The sequence below is a fragment of the Takifugu flavidus genome, chromosome 12 (assembly GCF_003711565.1).
Source record: "Takifugu flavidus isolate HTHZ2018 chromosome 12, ASM371156v2, whole genome shotgun sequence".
In the NCBI taxonomy this organism is placed as follows: domain Eukaryota; kingdom Metazoa; phylum Chordata; class Actinopteri; order Tetraodontiformes; family Tetraodontidae; genus Takifugu; species Takifugu flavidus.
The window spans coordinates 12749632-12765474 of NC_079531.1; the positions used below are offsets into that span (position 1 = coordinate 12749632).

At 45.3% G+C, this 15843-nt stretch overlaps 2 protein-coding genes and 1 long non-coding RNA gene across 13 annotated transcripts in view; 1 reads left to right on the plus strand and 2 right to left on the minus strand.

Moving 5' to 3' along the window:
* The window catches only part of veph1 (ventricular zone expressed PH domain-containing 1), a 61300-nt gene that overhangs the window by 32417 nt on the left and 13040 nt on the right, over positions 1-15843 (minus strand). The gene's annotated exons all lie outside the window — the stretch shown is intronic.
* Positions 6263-13923, plus strand: ptx3a (pentraxin 3, long a). Its single transcript, XM_057050182.1, has 4 exons — positions 6263-6496; positions 10119-10278; positions 10651-11087; positions 12509-13923. Exons 1-4 carry the CDS (start codon positions 6355-6357, stop codon positions 13171-13173), a joined length of 1404 nt encoding a protein of 467 aa, XP_056906162.1. The 5' UTR covers positions 6263-6354; the 3' UTR covers positions 13174-13923.
* Positions 9362-10725, minus strand: LOC130535244 (uncharacterized). Its single transcript, XR_008953069.1, has 2 exons — positions 10590-10725; positions 9362-10258 (listed from the first exon to the last, which is right to left on the minus strand). It is a non-coding gene; the product is annotated as an uncharacterized LOC130535244 (long non-coding RNA).

Sequence of the window (15843 nt, forward strand, 5' to 3'; positions counted from 1 at the left end):
CTTAAGTTCGAACATAGTGTTAGTTATGGCCAAACTGCGACTAGCACAGAACTCCAATAACTGAACACCACTCTGTTTCTGATCGGGCAGACCGTTCCTCCCAATCACGCCTTTCCAGGTCACACTGTTGTTGCCCACGTGAGCGTTGAAGTCTCCCAGCAGCATGATGGAGTCCCCAGTTGGGACACTGTCCAGCGTCCGTCCTAGATCCTCCAAAAGGGCGGGTACTCTGAACTATTGTTTGGTGCATACGCACAAACAACCGTCAGAATCCGTTCCCCGACCCGAAGGCGCAGGGAAGCAACCCTTTCGCTCGACCGCGAGAACCCCAACGTCAAACTAGAGAGTCTGGGGGCAAGCAAAAAGCCCACCCTCGCTCTCCGTCTCTCACCCTGAGCAATTCAAGCGTAGAAGAGTGTCCAACCCCCCTCAAGGACTTAGGTTCCTGAGCCAACATTATGTGTGGAGGTGAGGCCGACCATATCTAGTCGGTAGCGCTCAACCTTCCCCACAAGCTCCAGGTCTTTCCCCGCCAGAGAGGTGACGTTCCATGTTCCAAAAGCCAATTTCCATAACCGAGGATCGGACCGCCAAAGCCCCCGCCTTGGTCTGCCGCCCAATCCACACTGCACCGGACCCTTCATGCTCTTCCTGCGGGTGGTGGGTCCACTGGAGACGGAAGTGTTCACATAGCTGGTTCGTGCTGGGTCCGGCTGGGCCCCATGGACGCAGGCCCGGCCACCAGGCGCCCGCCATCGAGCACCAGCCCCAGGCCTGGCTCCAGGGTGGGGCCCCGGTAACCCTCCGGGCTGGGTACGCGGCTTCCCTTTTCGATGTTCCATGATTGCTCTTGTGAACCATTCTTTGTCTGACCCTTCACCTAGGACCAATCTGCCTTGGGAGACCCTACCAGGGGCAAACTGCCCCGGACAGCATAGCTCCCAGGCTAATTAGGGTACGCAAACTCCTCCACCACGATAAGGTGCCATTTGTAATAAAACCTTACAGCAAGAAATACATAAAAAGATTCACACATGCTGGTAACACTCAGCAGTGAAGGTCTCTGACCAGTCTGGAGCTTCAAAATGGCCCACGTTTGTCCTCTTGATGTAAAGAAGTCTGCTCGTTACACAAATCATTGTAAAAACAGATAGACTACACGTACAGTCATCCAGAGCTGCCAATAACTGTAAAGCTGAGTTTACAGCATTTATGGGCCCGCACAGGAATGTTAAAAGGCAGGAGTTCACAGTCTCATAGCTTTACAAAGGCAACATCTGGTTGGACAAACATTCAAGAACAGGGTGACCGTGGGCACCAAAGTCAGCTCTTTGTGTAACTGTCTAGTTCCTGATGTGGTTAGGTTCAGGGTGAGGGATGTACGAGGTCAGTTCTTTTTTCCCTTTGTTATGTGTTTGCCTTATTTTGTAGGTGGCATGGCTAGATTAGCTAGATTGTTAAGTATAATGGACTCCTCAGCATTGGCCAACATTGTTACAACAGTTTCCTCACTAAAAGCAAAGCTAACAGTCCAGGTCTCACTCTTGAACGGTGCCATTGTATGCTAACCTGGTCGGTACGTTTGCGGATTCTCTAATGTCTGGCCCGCGATAATACACAGTCAAACAGCAGTGATGTCTGTCCAGCATCATGTTTGATGCTGGACCTCAGACCTTTCTTAATGGGTTTGAAAAGAACAGAAGAACAGTAAGATTCCTTTTTCTCTGACAATAAAAATGCCCTTAAAGATTCCAGTGTTTTTTCTGCTGCTTCTGCCTAACTGTAATATTTAAATTATTTACATTTTCAACAAGATTTACTAGTTATAGTAAAAAGTTCTAAGAATTTTTCACACATTAGTTTTTTGTTTATAAAAAAGAAACATGGAGATATTTACAACATTTTGAGGTTTAGAGTGTTTTCTGTAAAATCCAACAGTGACATTTATGTATAGTGACATACAGTATATGTGATGCAGCTTGAAACACTGGCACAACATTTTAAATTAAGGAGCAGAGTGATACCTCCTCCTTGGAGCAGCAATCTCTGGGATTCCACATGTTTTTGTTTCATGTCCCGCCCACTTGAGGGGCATGGCCTCATCAGAATCACTTGATCTCTTCTAGATCACATCAAACACCACTGAAACGGTCCAATGATAGAATCATCTCCAAAGACATATCTGAGTTCAGCACGGAGACGTGACCCACAAGATCTGACACAGAGAACATCTGCTCATAAAAGATGTTGGTACAGAATCGCACGGTGATGCGAGCAGACACGTCACAACCACAGGTTCACTAGGACAGTATCAGCTGGACACAGTGAGACAATCTGTCAATTTATCCATTTATCCATCAGATGTGACCTTGAGTGTCACTGATCTGGTGCACTCAAGATCACATCTGATGGATAAATTGAGTGCCGCTGATCTGGTGCTACAGCGAATGTGCACCACCCAATCCAGCACACGTATGTATGTGAGTGTATGTGAACGTATCAGTATGTTTGTCTATGCAAGTGTGTATTTGAGTGTCTGTCTATGTGAGTTTGTATAGTTGATTCTGAGGAATGGATGAACGGGCATGACGAACAGTATGGAGTTCAGTATGATACGGATTGTTGTCTTGTAGGAGACACAGATGTTACAATTGAATCATGTTTGACATCTTTAGGTTGGAGCATTAATCTCACACAAGAACATGTGTTGTTATTTTGGTCAATATAATGAAGAGAGAACACACACGTACATAGACGCACACACACTCACACACACACACACACATATAAACACACCAAAATGGACACACACGCGCACGCACACACACACACACAAACTTTCATGATGTGTTTCCATTTGGACCCCAGGTGATCGTCATGACGCAGACACATACGCTTGTTCATCATAATTATTGCTTTATCGTCCTCCTACAGAATCACTTAACATCAAATTAGGAGTCAGAAAATGAAATATGCAGTAATCTTGTACGTGTGTTTTTTTGGGGGGGAGGCTGTGAATGTGTGAGTGTTATTATGAATATGTGTGTAGGAAATAGACTGTGGGAGAGCCTGTTATTTGGAGCTTCAGTCCTGGCTGACATACGAGAACCACAAAAGTCCATTTTAAACTGAGACCTGTGAATAAAGGTGACCTGAACTGAACAAACAGAAAGATACACACACAACATGTGGGGAGAAACACACACACACACACACACACACACACAGCGCTGCATGGGGCAGGATCAGGAAAGTAATCTCCCCATCTCTGGCTTGTATCCAGTTATGACCTATAGTCAATATTCTAATCAGGTGATACTCTAGCTCTTACATCATTTCCTGTGCTGTCATGAGTTTGGTGGCTGATCTTCATATCTCGACTGCCCTGATCTTCCTCCTGCATTGAACACGTCTCACTCCTGGTCTCACTCATGGCACCGAGGTAAGATGAAGCAGGTGATCAATAGACACACGATATATAACTATTGATAAGGCTGATGTTGATCAAGAACAATAATCCACTGTAGGAAGAGAAGTCTTCACATCAGCTCTGTCCTGAGCTCTGACTATACCCTGTCCACCTAGCCCACACTTCCCCATCACTGACGTTGAGCCTCGGGCCAATCATTGCGAATTGGTACTAGTGGAAACGAGGCATAACCAGTCCAGTTTCTGCATCATAGGAGATCAGTACAGCCAGTAATTGTGTACACGTCTATATCAGACTCACTTATGCAACCAGACTTTCTGTCTAAAAATCAGTTCACAGTACTCAGATTATGGGTGGAGACAGCCCCAGCACTACCCCTGGTAGATAGTTTGTTGTTGTTGGGCCAGGTTGACAGGATTTTTCAAGCCTCCCTTTGGAGCCTTGATGTTGGGGAGGAGGAGGCGGAAAGGCCTTTCTGCTCAGAAGGCACCTGTCTGCTTTTTCGTGTCCAAAAAATGCAATATAGAGTACCAGACGATTTTTCTTTTCTTTGCTTTTAGCCACAGTATTTTTCCTGCTGGAAGTGGTTGTTCATGGTTAGATAGTGGAGGGGGAATATTGTCCCAGTCTTTGAGGCAGGAATATGTTGCTTCAATGTCAATTAGCATTTTAGTGGGGATGTTGTTGATGTGTAAAGGGTAAGCACAGCATCTTCTGCTGAATACTGGGACACTTTGTCAGGGTTAAAGGATTCTCCTAGGCACCGTCATTGTTGTTCGTCAGCGTAGCCATAGTCATCGCAGCCATAGTCAGCGCAGCCAGGGACTGGGAGGCCACACATCATGAGTGATGGGGGGGTCAGGTCTATAGGGTCCAGGGTAAAAGGAACTAGAGGAACTGGAAAAGGCTACCCTTTTCTTCCATTTCTGTCATAATGTTCCTCAACACCACTAGGGGGGGCCTGGGTTGCTGTGGCATTGGCTTTGTTCCCTCTTGAGGCTGATGTTACAGTTGTCCAGGGAAGGGGCAGTGGGTAGTGTCTCTGTGAGTGGGTGTTTCAGAAGGCAGGAAGTTGGGCAGGGTGCATAAAGAGGGGGCCGTTCCTCCTCCATCTGGTCAGTCTGTTTCTGGTTTTCTTTGGGTGTACTTAATTTCTCTTCTTTGGTTTCACCTCCTCATTCATTGACCCACCATTTTGGAATGTATTTCAAAGTCTTAAGTTCATTTTTCTGTGTACTCCATTTTCCTCTTCTTCTCCCTCTTGAGCAGTATTCCAGAATTATAATCCGTTTGGGAAAACAGCAGGTTTCCTTGATAATAGACCACAATCTTCATGTTCTGGCCAGAAGGTGGGATCACTCCCTCCTCCCACAGGCCTCTCTTTTGCTGTCTTGTCACCAGTTGAGCGAATGCGGGCATTCGTTCGTTCCTAAAGTCCTGGGGTCCGGCATTTATTCCTAAAGTCCTGGGGTCTGGAACCAAAACCAGGTGTCGAACTGGGCTGTATCCACAGAGAGTCTTTTCTTCTGGTTTTACCTCAATCATGTTGGGGTCACCAATTGTTAACAGCCTCCTCTTCGGAGCCTCGATGTCGGGGAGGAGGAGGAGGAGGAGGAAGCGGAAACGCCTTTCAGCTCTGAATGCACCTGTCTGTGTGTTTGTGTCCAAAAAATGCGACACAGAAGACTGTTCTTTCCAAAAGGTTGCCCAGCATTTTATTGAAGATCAAAAAGGAGTCAGGATCACAGCAGCCAATAAGTCAAAAATACTCGAAGATCCACACAGCAAAAACCTAGTTGTAATTCAAAACCAAAAAATCACTCGACTGGTAAATAAGTCGCCGCTGCACCGTTTGCGGTCTCTGAGGTACCTGAACGCTCACTGGGCCACTGTACCTCTCCGGACACCTTATGCTGCTCCCAAATGCTAACAGTCTGGTTTATATTCACTAAGGAATGCACTGTAAGACAAATTTACAACCAGGTCCATATCTTGTGTTTTTGGAACAATCTCTGCCTGTTCGAGTATCTTCCAAGGACATGAGGCACTGGAGGCCTACCAGACAACTTAGCTTTGCAAATGACCATGTGTCGTTCAAAACTCAGCATGAGTGGTCAAATGATGACTGAATAAGTTGAACATTAAGTGTCTAAACTAAGCAAAAACACACCAGTACATGCTTACATGGCTCATAGCTGTGATGATTAAAGTTGACTATTTTGGATGGAAATATGAGGAGTCATAGCTAAAACATTGTTAATACACACAGGGCCTTAACTGTTAGCAATCTCACAGTTTTAACTTTAGCATTGAATTTTCAACCCTTCAGCCACAACGATTGGCCTACTACATTACATCCATAAAGAAGTAAGCAAGTTAGCTAGCTAACTCAACGACAGCAATGGACGAGTTTATGCAACAGTAAACTGTCCGTGAGTCAGCATTGCGACAGTTCTCCTAACACTACATTGCCATGGTTTTACTCGGTTCTCACCAGTTGATACAAAACACAACTGTTGAAAACTTGACAGAATGCTTCTGCTTCCAGGTCAGTTAAATATAAGCTAAATGTAGCAAGTGCAGACGTATAGGCCTATCCACAGGCACCAACATCTAAACCATATTAGATTGTGTGTGTGCGTGAGTGAGTGTGAGACTGTGTGTGTGTGTTTAGGTGTGTAAGGGGAGCATACATGTGGTTGAGGACTCTACAATGTTGGGCTTCCTGCCGAAGGGTTACTCAACATTTAATGGGGGAGGGGGTAGAGAATGAGAGGGAGGGGCAGAGGGGTGGGGGTGGGGGAGGGAGCAGTATGAAAGAGTGCAGGGTGGGAGAAAGTGACACAGAACTCCTCTGAACACAAGCAGGAGCAAACTCACCAGATACACTCATTCATCTCTACACACACACAAACACACTCAGCATGCTACTGTGGAGTCTCCCCAGAACAGTGTGTGTCCTGTCGGTGTGTGTGTGCCTGGCTCTCACCTACGAGGACGACGATATTGAGATCAATTACGCTGACACCTACTACAATGAAATCACAGAGGAGGACTCGCCAGTCCGTGAGTGTTGCCCTGTGTGTGTGTGTAAGAGAGTGTATGTGTGCTTGTGTGTGATATCAGCAGGGACATTAGGGGAATTACTGGTGGCCATGCTGGCCACCTGGGTCCGTTTTGAGGGAGCATCTTCAGTGAGTTAGTCACCCTGAGATGAGGGGAACTCTGGTCTCCACCTCAGAATAACTCTGAATCAGTTACCATGACAACAAACTCCATCAAACTAACCTGCTCGGTTTGCTTCATCTAACTCACATAAGTCTGTTTCTGGAGGAAGCAGTTGATGTTAAAGAGCAGACACTCCGTCATGAGAAAATCAACTGATTATTGCTTCATTAGAGATTGTCATAAAAGAGTTAAGGCTTTGTTTGATTGGTACTAGTGGAAACGAGGCTACAATCCTGACAGAGGAAACTTCCAGCTAATACTGTATATTGAAGTTTACTCTGGATCTGGATGGATGACTCCCTTCATCTCAACCCATGACTGCTGAACCTTGTGAAGAAGCTGAGGCTGAAACTGGGTTTTTATTTTTGACACAAGTCTTGTTTCTCCTCTTTAATGTGAAAGCATCTTGTTGCTATGTTCATGAGCACCCTGCAGGACAGCCCTCAATTATTCTCTCTGTTCCAAAAGTCCAGACAGAAACTGGGAAACTGGATTTTGGGTTGCATCTGCATCCTGAAATTTGCTTCAAATCCTTTTAAATCTTGTGTCCTTACATGAATTTAGAAGACGACTTCTAAAGATGTCAAGGTTTTTAGGTCAAGCACACAACCCAACTCTTGTCTGTGTATAAGTGTTTGTCTTGTTGATGACCGTCTCTCGGTGGAGCAAATCTGCTTATATAAAGAATTAAATATAAGAAATATATACATGTGTATACAAAATGAACTTTTCTAGCAGCCTCCAGATAACCCCAGTTCATGAGTGGGGACTAAGGACCAAGGTTAGGGTTAGACCATCTATCAACCAGACTAGAGTTTAGTATAATCACTCTGAGGACCAACACTTACTAGATCAGCCACTGAAGATACCTGCTGGACAACAAGCTGTGAAGGTCCTTCCTGGTTCCTATGTGCTTGTGTCCTGTCCAAGTGGTGAACCTCACTGACCCCCCTGGCTGATGGAGATATTTGGTTGGTAGATGAGCAGCTTTGAATCAGTCACCTCTCACCTTTTCCACCCATTCCTGATCATTTTCCAGCACTCTTTTTTTTACAACACAAAAGCTTTTTCACATTCTGCTAGCAAAAGTTAGATGGCAACATAACAGTGCCTCATCGGTGCATGAGAAGGTGGAGTCAGCAGAGATAGTCAGGACTGACCGGCTTCATTAGAACAAACATAACCAACATAGAGAATTCCATCTGTTAGTGTCCAAATATGGGACCATTCCCTTGGTCTGCAATTAATCCTCACATGTGGACTCCATCAGCTACGTTCTGCAGCTCAAACTCTTTTGCTGCTGCAATTTTGGATTTTATTGAGTTAATATACCGACTTCCTGCATCTGCTGTCATTAATATTTCCAACTCTACTGAGAAGACGTAGGAGGCTTGTTGTCACCGGTTGCCAGGGTGACTTGTGTTGTCTGTCTTCCATTGAGGAGGCTTTTAACTAAATCTAATCTAATTTCTAAATACCTGCTTTGAAACCCACAACTCTGAGTATGACAGCTCAGAGCTGGACAACCTGGATTTCAGGTAAGGAACCCGCTTTCTGGGGTATTCAGGTTTCCAACACTTACCCCCAGGGGGAATTCAGGTTACAAATAAAGGGGAAAGAAGGCAACTGCATTCTGCGTAAATTATTCTACTTTTAAGTGTTTATAAGATATTTTAAACACATACAATTATAAGATGAAGCAAAGACGGAGGCAGACAAGCTTGTGTGAACGTGTGTGAACAACACCAAACATGTTGAGACTGAGGGGGCGGAGTTTCTCAGACTCCAGCACATGAACTCATCAACACGGTGGGGGGGGGGGGGGGTGGGGGGGGGGGGGGGGGGGGGGGGGGGGGGGGGGGAGTGTAAGAGGTGAGGTGGTAGAAGCCTGCAGGACGACAGGCCGGGGTCGAGGTCACGGCAGATCCATCACATCACTGATGCAGCCCTGACAGAGTGGGAGCACACCCACCTCCTGTGTTCTTCAGTTGAAACTGGAGGAACTGCTGCAATGGCCATCACCTTGGTTTTCTCAGCTGTAAACCCACCTGGAGAGATTTTAGTCTCAACAACAACAGCGTGTGATGCAGTTTCTATGACTTGGGATTCATTTTCACCATTCCTCTCAAGTTTCCAAACTTCCTTTATATCCTGACCCATACTCGCCACTCTCCCCGTCGCCCACTTCCTGTATGTCTCCCATTCAATTAGGAGGTCCCGTTCAACTGCTCCTGGTTGACCTCTCCTGTTGGTCTCAGCCCTGTTAACACTGCAGCCCCAAATCTGTTTTCTGTCCCATCTGGATTGCTGAAAATCTGATTTAATGTCATGCGAACAGCACAATTCTGGTCTTTTCAAGAAAAAAAATCCCATGTGTGACTCCAGATTCGACAAGCCTGTTGCCTCACTTTACTACGACCAATTTAATCAAGCTGGAGATGCTAATAATAGCATATCTTTCAGCAATAGGCACATTCATCTAATAGCACATAGCATGCAGCACATAGCTTGGCATAGCAGAGATCAGAACCACAATTCAAAGCATGAGTAGAAAATGGAGAGTGCTCTGTTGCACATCCTTTGTCTCGTTGACCATCCTTCCATGTTTCTACTTCTACTTGCATTGTGAACTGGACATCTTTCCCCACGACTGTTGTGGGAATTCTGGGGGTTGTGGAACTGGTACACTGGAGAATCAGAAGATTTGTGTTAAAGGAAAGTTTACTGGTCTCAGGAGTAGTACCATCATAGCAACAGTTCATGGATGCAAAGCCAACACCAATTCTGATAAGGCATTCATACCAAGAGGTATATAAGGCCATGTACACCACCAGCCAGTCTGTCTTTAGTTAACCCAGACAGAGCATGCTAACCTTGGATAAAACAGAAATATCTAACTTGTTTATCCCATCAATCCAGAATGAGTCAACATCCAGAATGAGTTTAAAGTTTGGATCAGATTTCTTACATCTACTCTGATTCTGTCCTGAGGGCACTGAAATGAAATCATTTGAGTGCAAAGGTGTTGGAGGGTGTGTGCTACAGCACCCCTGCTGGCAGGAGGTGGTGCTGATGGTTAAACTACCTGTACCAAATTACAATCTATGTAGAATTATACATCCTCTAAAAATCACAAAATCTTCCTCACCAGCAAAACAACAAGAATGTTAAATGTGTTCTTTTCATTAAATAAGTTCAACAATTGTGTGTTCAAACAGAAAAGGGCCCTAAAATAAGATTAAAATAACATCATAAAATAAAATAACATTTACAATTTTTGGGTAAGGGTAGCAATGTAACAGAAACATTTCTATGGATGAAAATGAGCAGTCTCCTATCAGTAATCATGGATTTCTACTGAAGAGCTCTGCAGGTGGGATAAAATGTGGTGGGGTCAGAATTTTCTTTAATATCGTTGAGTAAACAAGGGGAAATCCGCCCCTGCTTTGTCTGTCTGCAGCCACATCAAGCCCACCCCCCTGCGGCTCTCCAGACCTCAACAAATGGGACAAGATGTTCTCTATGCTAGAGAATAGTCAGATGAGGGAGAACATGCTGCTCCAGTATGCAGATGACATCATCAAGGTGGAGATTGGATCACTGCGGGGAGAAATGCTCAGGTAAGTGAACATCTGCTCATCCATCCAGCACATCAAGATACCCAAACAGGAAGTTGATTTTTATTGAATCCAGCCACAATGGACCAAATTGTGAGAAAGGCAAAGTTCTGGTAAGTTCCAAGGTTCAGCCCAGAGTCCCCTCACACCAGCTAAATCTGTCCAACATGTGCGAATATGTTTGATGCTGCCTATGTGAACAGACAGGTGACCTGTTTTCTGGAGAGCACACCTGAAAGAGACTCAAGGGATGTAGCTTGATCTCCAGGTCATGAGATGACCTGCTGTTACAATCGTGAACCTTCAGAACTCACGTTTTGGTTGTTGATGCTGAAGACGGATGTTTAAGATGACTAATGTGGCCCCTTTGTCCAGGTTCATAGCCCAGTATGGTGGCTCCTGTGGGGCTGCAGTAGAGACAGCAGGAAGAAGGATGGTTCTGCAGCTGGAAAATCGCCTCAGAGAATCCCTGGAGCGCATCCGACTGAAAGAGCAGAACTCGGCCGCTGCTCGAAATTCCATTGGGAATTCGAACCACCTCGAGGCCACGTTGCAGCAGCTCATTTCCACGGTACAAACACAAGCCAACCGACTCGCCAAGCTGGAAACCAGTTGTTTCAGCAGCCCAGGAACTGGGATGGGGATGAACTCAAAACGATCTCTGCTCCCAGAGGGGGGAGCGGCCGAGATCCTGGAGCAAGAGGTCGCATCTCATCAGGCGGCCTTGAACGGGCTCCAGGCTGCACTGCTCCAGGTGAGGGTGGGTCTGGCTGAGGTGCTGAGTTCATCGCAGCAGAGATACCTCCCTGCAGGTGAGATATCCATTTTACCAGCAGCCGTCTGTCCTCACCTGCTGTCTCTGTCTTCACATTCTTCCACACAACCACCCACATACGCTTCCACCTTCACAGTTTCTTCTCTGTTGGCATATTCAGGTCAGGCTTCAGCTTAAAGAATCAGACCCCCCCACTGGGTTTTAGGGTCCAGCAGCTAATTCTTCCTGAATTCCACTTCCTCAGTCTCATGTAGTTCCCTGTCCTCAGTGTCCATCTCAGGCTTTTTAAACTCATGTCTCTCCTGTTTAACTGACATTTGCCATTAAGGTATTGGCTGGTTTCTGTCCTGAGCTGGATAACCAGCAGACACAGGAACACTTTTTATTTTACCCTGCAGTTTTTTATTTAAGGAACAGCTCAAACACCTCCAAGGTCATAACATGTAACATGTTGCAACATGTCCACTCTAACATTTCCTGAAATCCTTTAATTCCATGATTTGGGTCAAGATCAACTCCTGGTTGATTTGTTAGTCCTTCCTTTGGTATTCTGCGTTTTTAGGCTGTTTAAACTTTTAGCCTTAATTAAGTTAATAAATTTAGGATAATGGACTTGTGCTAGCAAAGATTAGGCAGTAAATCTGGGAAACAAAGCTGTTACTCAACATGTGGTTCCTCTTAGCTGAGCTGCTGCTCTGGTTTCATCTCCTTCCTCTTTGAGAATACCGATTAATAACAGTATAACATGTTATTGATTATGGTACGAAATAATTTTTTTTTTTTTGACACAAACACACGCGCATGCACACACACACTCACACTCACACACACACACACACACACACACCTTTTTTGTCAAAACATAAAAAACTCACAGCAAACCACAAAAACACCAAAGAGCCCTGGGAAATCAGAACCAAATGGAGACCATCTATGAGTCACATAGTCTCAGTGTTCAAAGGGTCTTTTTAAGCAGAGGTTTGAAACCTGAGAGTAGCCTAACATGAACTTGAGGGGGTCTGTGGTTTAAGTGGAGACAGAGTGGGTCTGCTAACAGGACCAGTCCTGAAGCTGCTCCACTGCTCCACTTCCTCCAAAAATGAGGAAAATAATTCAGATGATCAGACTTTCTGTTTCAGGATTCCTTTAAGGTTCATGGTGATGAGAAAATTTTCCAGTTCCATCCATCTTTCCTCCTCCAGAAGAAAAGTCCCTGTTAAACCAGCGTCTGTGAGGCAACATATGCTAAACTCAGCCAGCTAACATTAGCATGGCTTCTTTAAGCTGTGACCCAACTAACTGTGAGCTCACTAACATTTCCTGTTCTTGTCATGTAATGACCACTATTTCTGCCAATGATCTGGTTCTTTGGTGCTAAGTATTCAGGTTTAATCCTGCTCCCAGAACAAACCCATGTGTCTAACATAGGCCTAAAAGGTCATTGTTGTTTCTGTTTAGGATGTGAGATGGCACTCCTCTTCCCCATGCGTTCTCGACGGATCTACACGGCCGTGGCACCAGAAGTCCCGCTTGCCCTCTCTGCCTTTACTGTCTGTATGTGGGTGAAGCCAACCGCTGCCTCCAGCAAAACGGTGCTTTTGTCCTATGGAGACCGCCACAACTCTTTTGAGATCCAGCTGCTTCTCGCTCACACATCGGCACTCATCACCATTGGAGGAGAAGCCCACCTGGTAGAAGCGCGTGGCGTGGTCAAATCAGGGGGAACAGAAGACTGGATCCATCTGTGTGGGACCTGGTCGTCAGAACAAGGTCTGGCGTCCCTGTGGGCTGATGGGAAAAAGGTGGTCACCACAACTGGAGTGGCAGAGGGACATGTCTTACCGGATGGGGGCTCATTCCAGCTGGGGCAAGAACGGAGTGGCTGCTGCCTCCCAAATCAAGGCAATGAGTACAGGGTACCGGGGTTTGAGGCGGGATTTGAGCCAAAGTTGGCATTCACAGGGAAGATGACAGGGGTCAACATGTGGAGCAGGGTTCTGTCAGGGGAGGAGATATCCCAGCTAGCTCTGAGAGAGGGGCGGGGCTGCGGGCAGCGGGGAAACATCGTGGCGTGGGGAGTGACGGAGATGGTTCCACACGGAGGCGCACAGTTTGTCAACTGACACATTGGAGGGTTTGGATTGTGATTGGCATCGTCATCATCATCATCATTAAATGTAATTAGCTTCTTGGCTAACAGGAAAAGAGCATCTGTAAACATTACAGGTCATCTATAGAATGTTTTTGGTGTAGCTCCACCTTCATATTGTTGTAGCCTTACCTCCACTGTGATGTAGCCCCACCCCCATTTTTGGCCACAAACATGCAGCTGAACTTGATACTGTGAGAGAGTGGGAGTCTATTCGTGTGATGTCAACAGATTTAGCATATAACCCGTAAATGGTGCACTTACCAAAGACTACAAAGATGCTAAACTGAGCCAGTGAAACCAAGGAAACCAGTGAACAAACCACAGCCATCCAATAAAAACTGTGCTAGTTTCAAATGACACAGGTTAATATCATAGGTCCCCACTGCAACCGAGGGTGGAGGAGAATGGACGAATGAATAAATAAATGAACAAATGAGCGACTGAATGAATTATATGGGACTGGAAACTGCTGTAGGGTTATTTCATTTGCTAACCCTTTCTAGATTTTGTTAGAGGGAGTTACCCGTGTATCTTTATCAGCTGGAGTGTGTGAACACGTTTTATTTTTCCGATCATAAAACTGTTATGTTACTGCTTATTTTCAGATTTGATCTTTTCTGAACCTTCGTGCTGTAACCTTTGTTCCTTTTGTGAAATGGTGAAATGTAAATTGTACATAAGCATGTTTTGCAAATGATGAATAAAAGTGACAATGTTTCCAGTTTTCTGTCCCAACGATGCCTCCATCATCAAAATGCTCACAATAAAGAGAAATCAAACATTTGAAACACAATTGCAGGTAAAATATATACACGTTCATATCATTACATGTTCTCCAACGAGCCCTTAAACTCCTTCACCCCTATATATTTTTCTGAGGCGTCATCGCGAATTCAGAAATCCAAGACCACCACGTGTCGTTTAGATCCCATGCCAACACACCTGTTGAAGGATGTTTTACCAGTGATAGGCAATTCTACGTGGACCTGCAGAGAAACAGCCTGTTTGAGATATTTCAGTCAGGCTTTAGAGCTCACCACAGCACAGAAACGGCACTTCTTAAAGTTACTAATGATCTTCTCATAGCGTCAGATCATGGACTGGTCTCTATGCTGGTTCTGCTGGACCTCAGTGCTGCCTTTGATACAGTTGATCACAGAATCCTGTTACAGAGACTGGAACATGTGATTGGGATTAAAGGGACAGCACTAGACTGGTTTAGATCATATCTATCTGATAGATACCAGTTTGCTCATGTCCATGGTGTTCCCTCCTCATAAAGTAGGGTTAGCCATGGAGTTCCACAAGGTTCTGTACTTGGACCAATCCTTTTCACCTTGTACATGCTTCCCTTAGGGAACATTATTCGGCAGCATGGGATAAATTTTCATTGTTATGCTGATGACACTCATCTTTATTTATCCATGAAACCAGAGGAGACAGAGAAGTTAGTGAAGCTTCAGACCTGTCTTAAAGACATAAAGTCCTGGATGTCTTCAAATTTCCTCCTCCTTAACCCAGGAAAAACTGAGGTCATGGTGTTTGGTCCTGAACCTCTCAGGGATAGATTAGATCACATGATCACTCTAGATGGTATCTCATTAACATCTAATCTCTCTGTGAGGAATCTAGGAGTAACTTTTGATCACAATTTCTCCTTCAACTCACACATTAAATTAGTCTCTAGAAGTGCCTTTTTTCACCTGAGAAACATCGCAAAGATCAGAAAGCTACTGACGTGGCATAATGCTGAAAAGTTAGTCCATGCATTTGTTACTTCCAGGCTGCACTATTGTAATTCTATTATCAGGGTGTCCAAACAACTCTTTAAGAAGCTTCCAGTTGATCCAAAATGCTGCAGCCAGAGTTCTGACAGGTATTGACAAAAGAGATCACATAACTCCTGTACTGGCGTTTCTTCATTGGCTGCCCGTTAAATTTGGATTTTTTTAAAAAACCTTTCATTTGACCTACAAGGTCCTCAGAGGCCTAGCTCCATCCTACCTGGAGGAGCTAGTGACACCTTACCAGCCCAATAGACCGCTCCACTCTCAGAATGCTGGTCTACTTGTGGTTCCCAGAGTCTCTAGGAGTAGAATGGGGGGCCGAGCATTTAGCTACCAGGTCCCCCTGCTATGGAACCAGCTCCCTGTCCAGGTACGGGAGGCTGACTCCATCGCTACTTTTAAGATCAGACTTAACCTACCTCTTTGAAAAAGCTTATTGTTACTAATTCTGCAGTTCCAGTTATTATCATAGACAGACAAACTATCATACTTAGGGGATCGTCTAATAATTAGGTTAACATCTTAGCTATGCTGTTATAGGCCAAGGCTGCCAGGGTCCAAAAACATGATCACCTGACAGGCCTCTGTCACCCCACTGGGTCATGGTTTCCTCTCCTCCTCCTCATCAAATAGACTAGTTATGCTGATTCTTGTGTAGTTTTTCTGCTCCCCCCTCCCACCCTTTCTGTATTCATTTACAGGTATCGCCGCTTTCGGAGCTGCGTGATGACCTCCGGCCCCGCTGACCCACTCGGCCGGCGGCTTGCATAAATAGTGTATTTCTCTCTCTCTCTCTCTCCCCCCTCTCTGTGAGTGAGCGCGTGGAGCTGAGAGCGTTCTCGTTCTGAGAATTT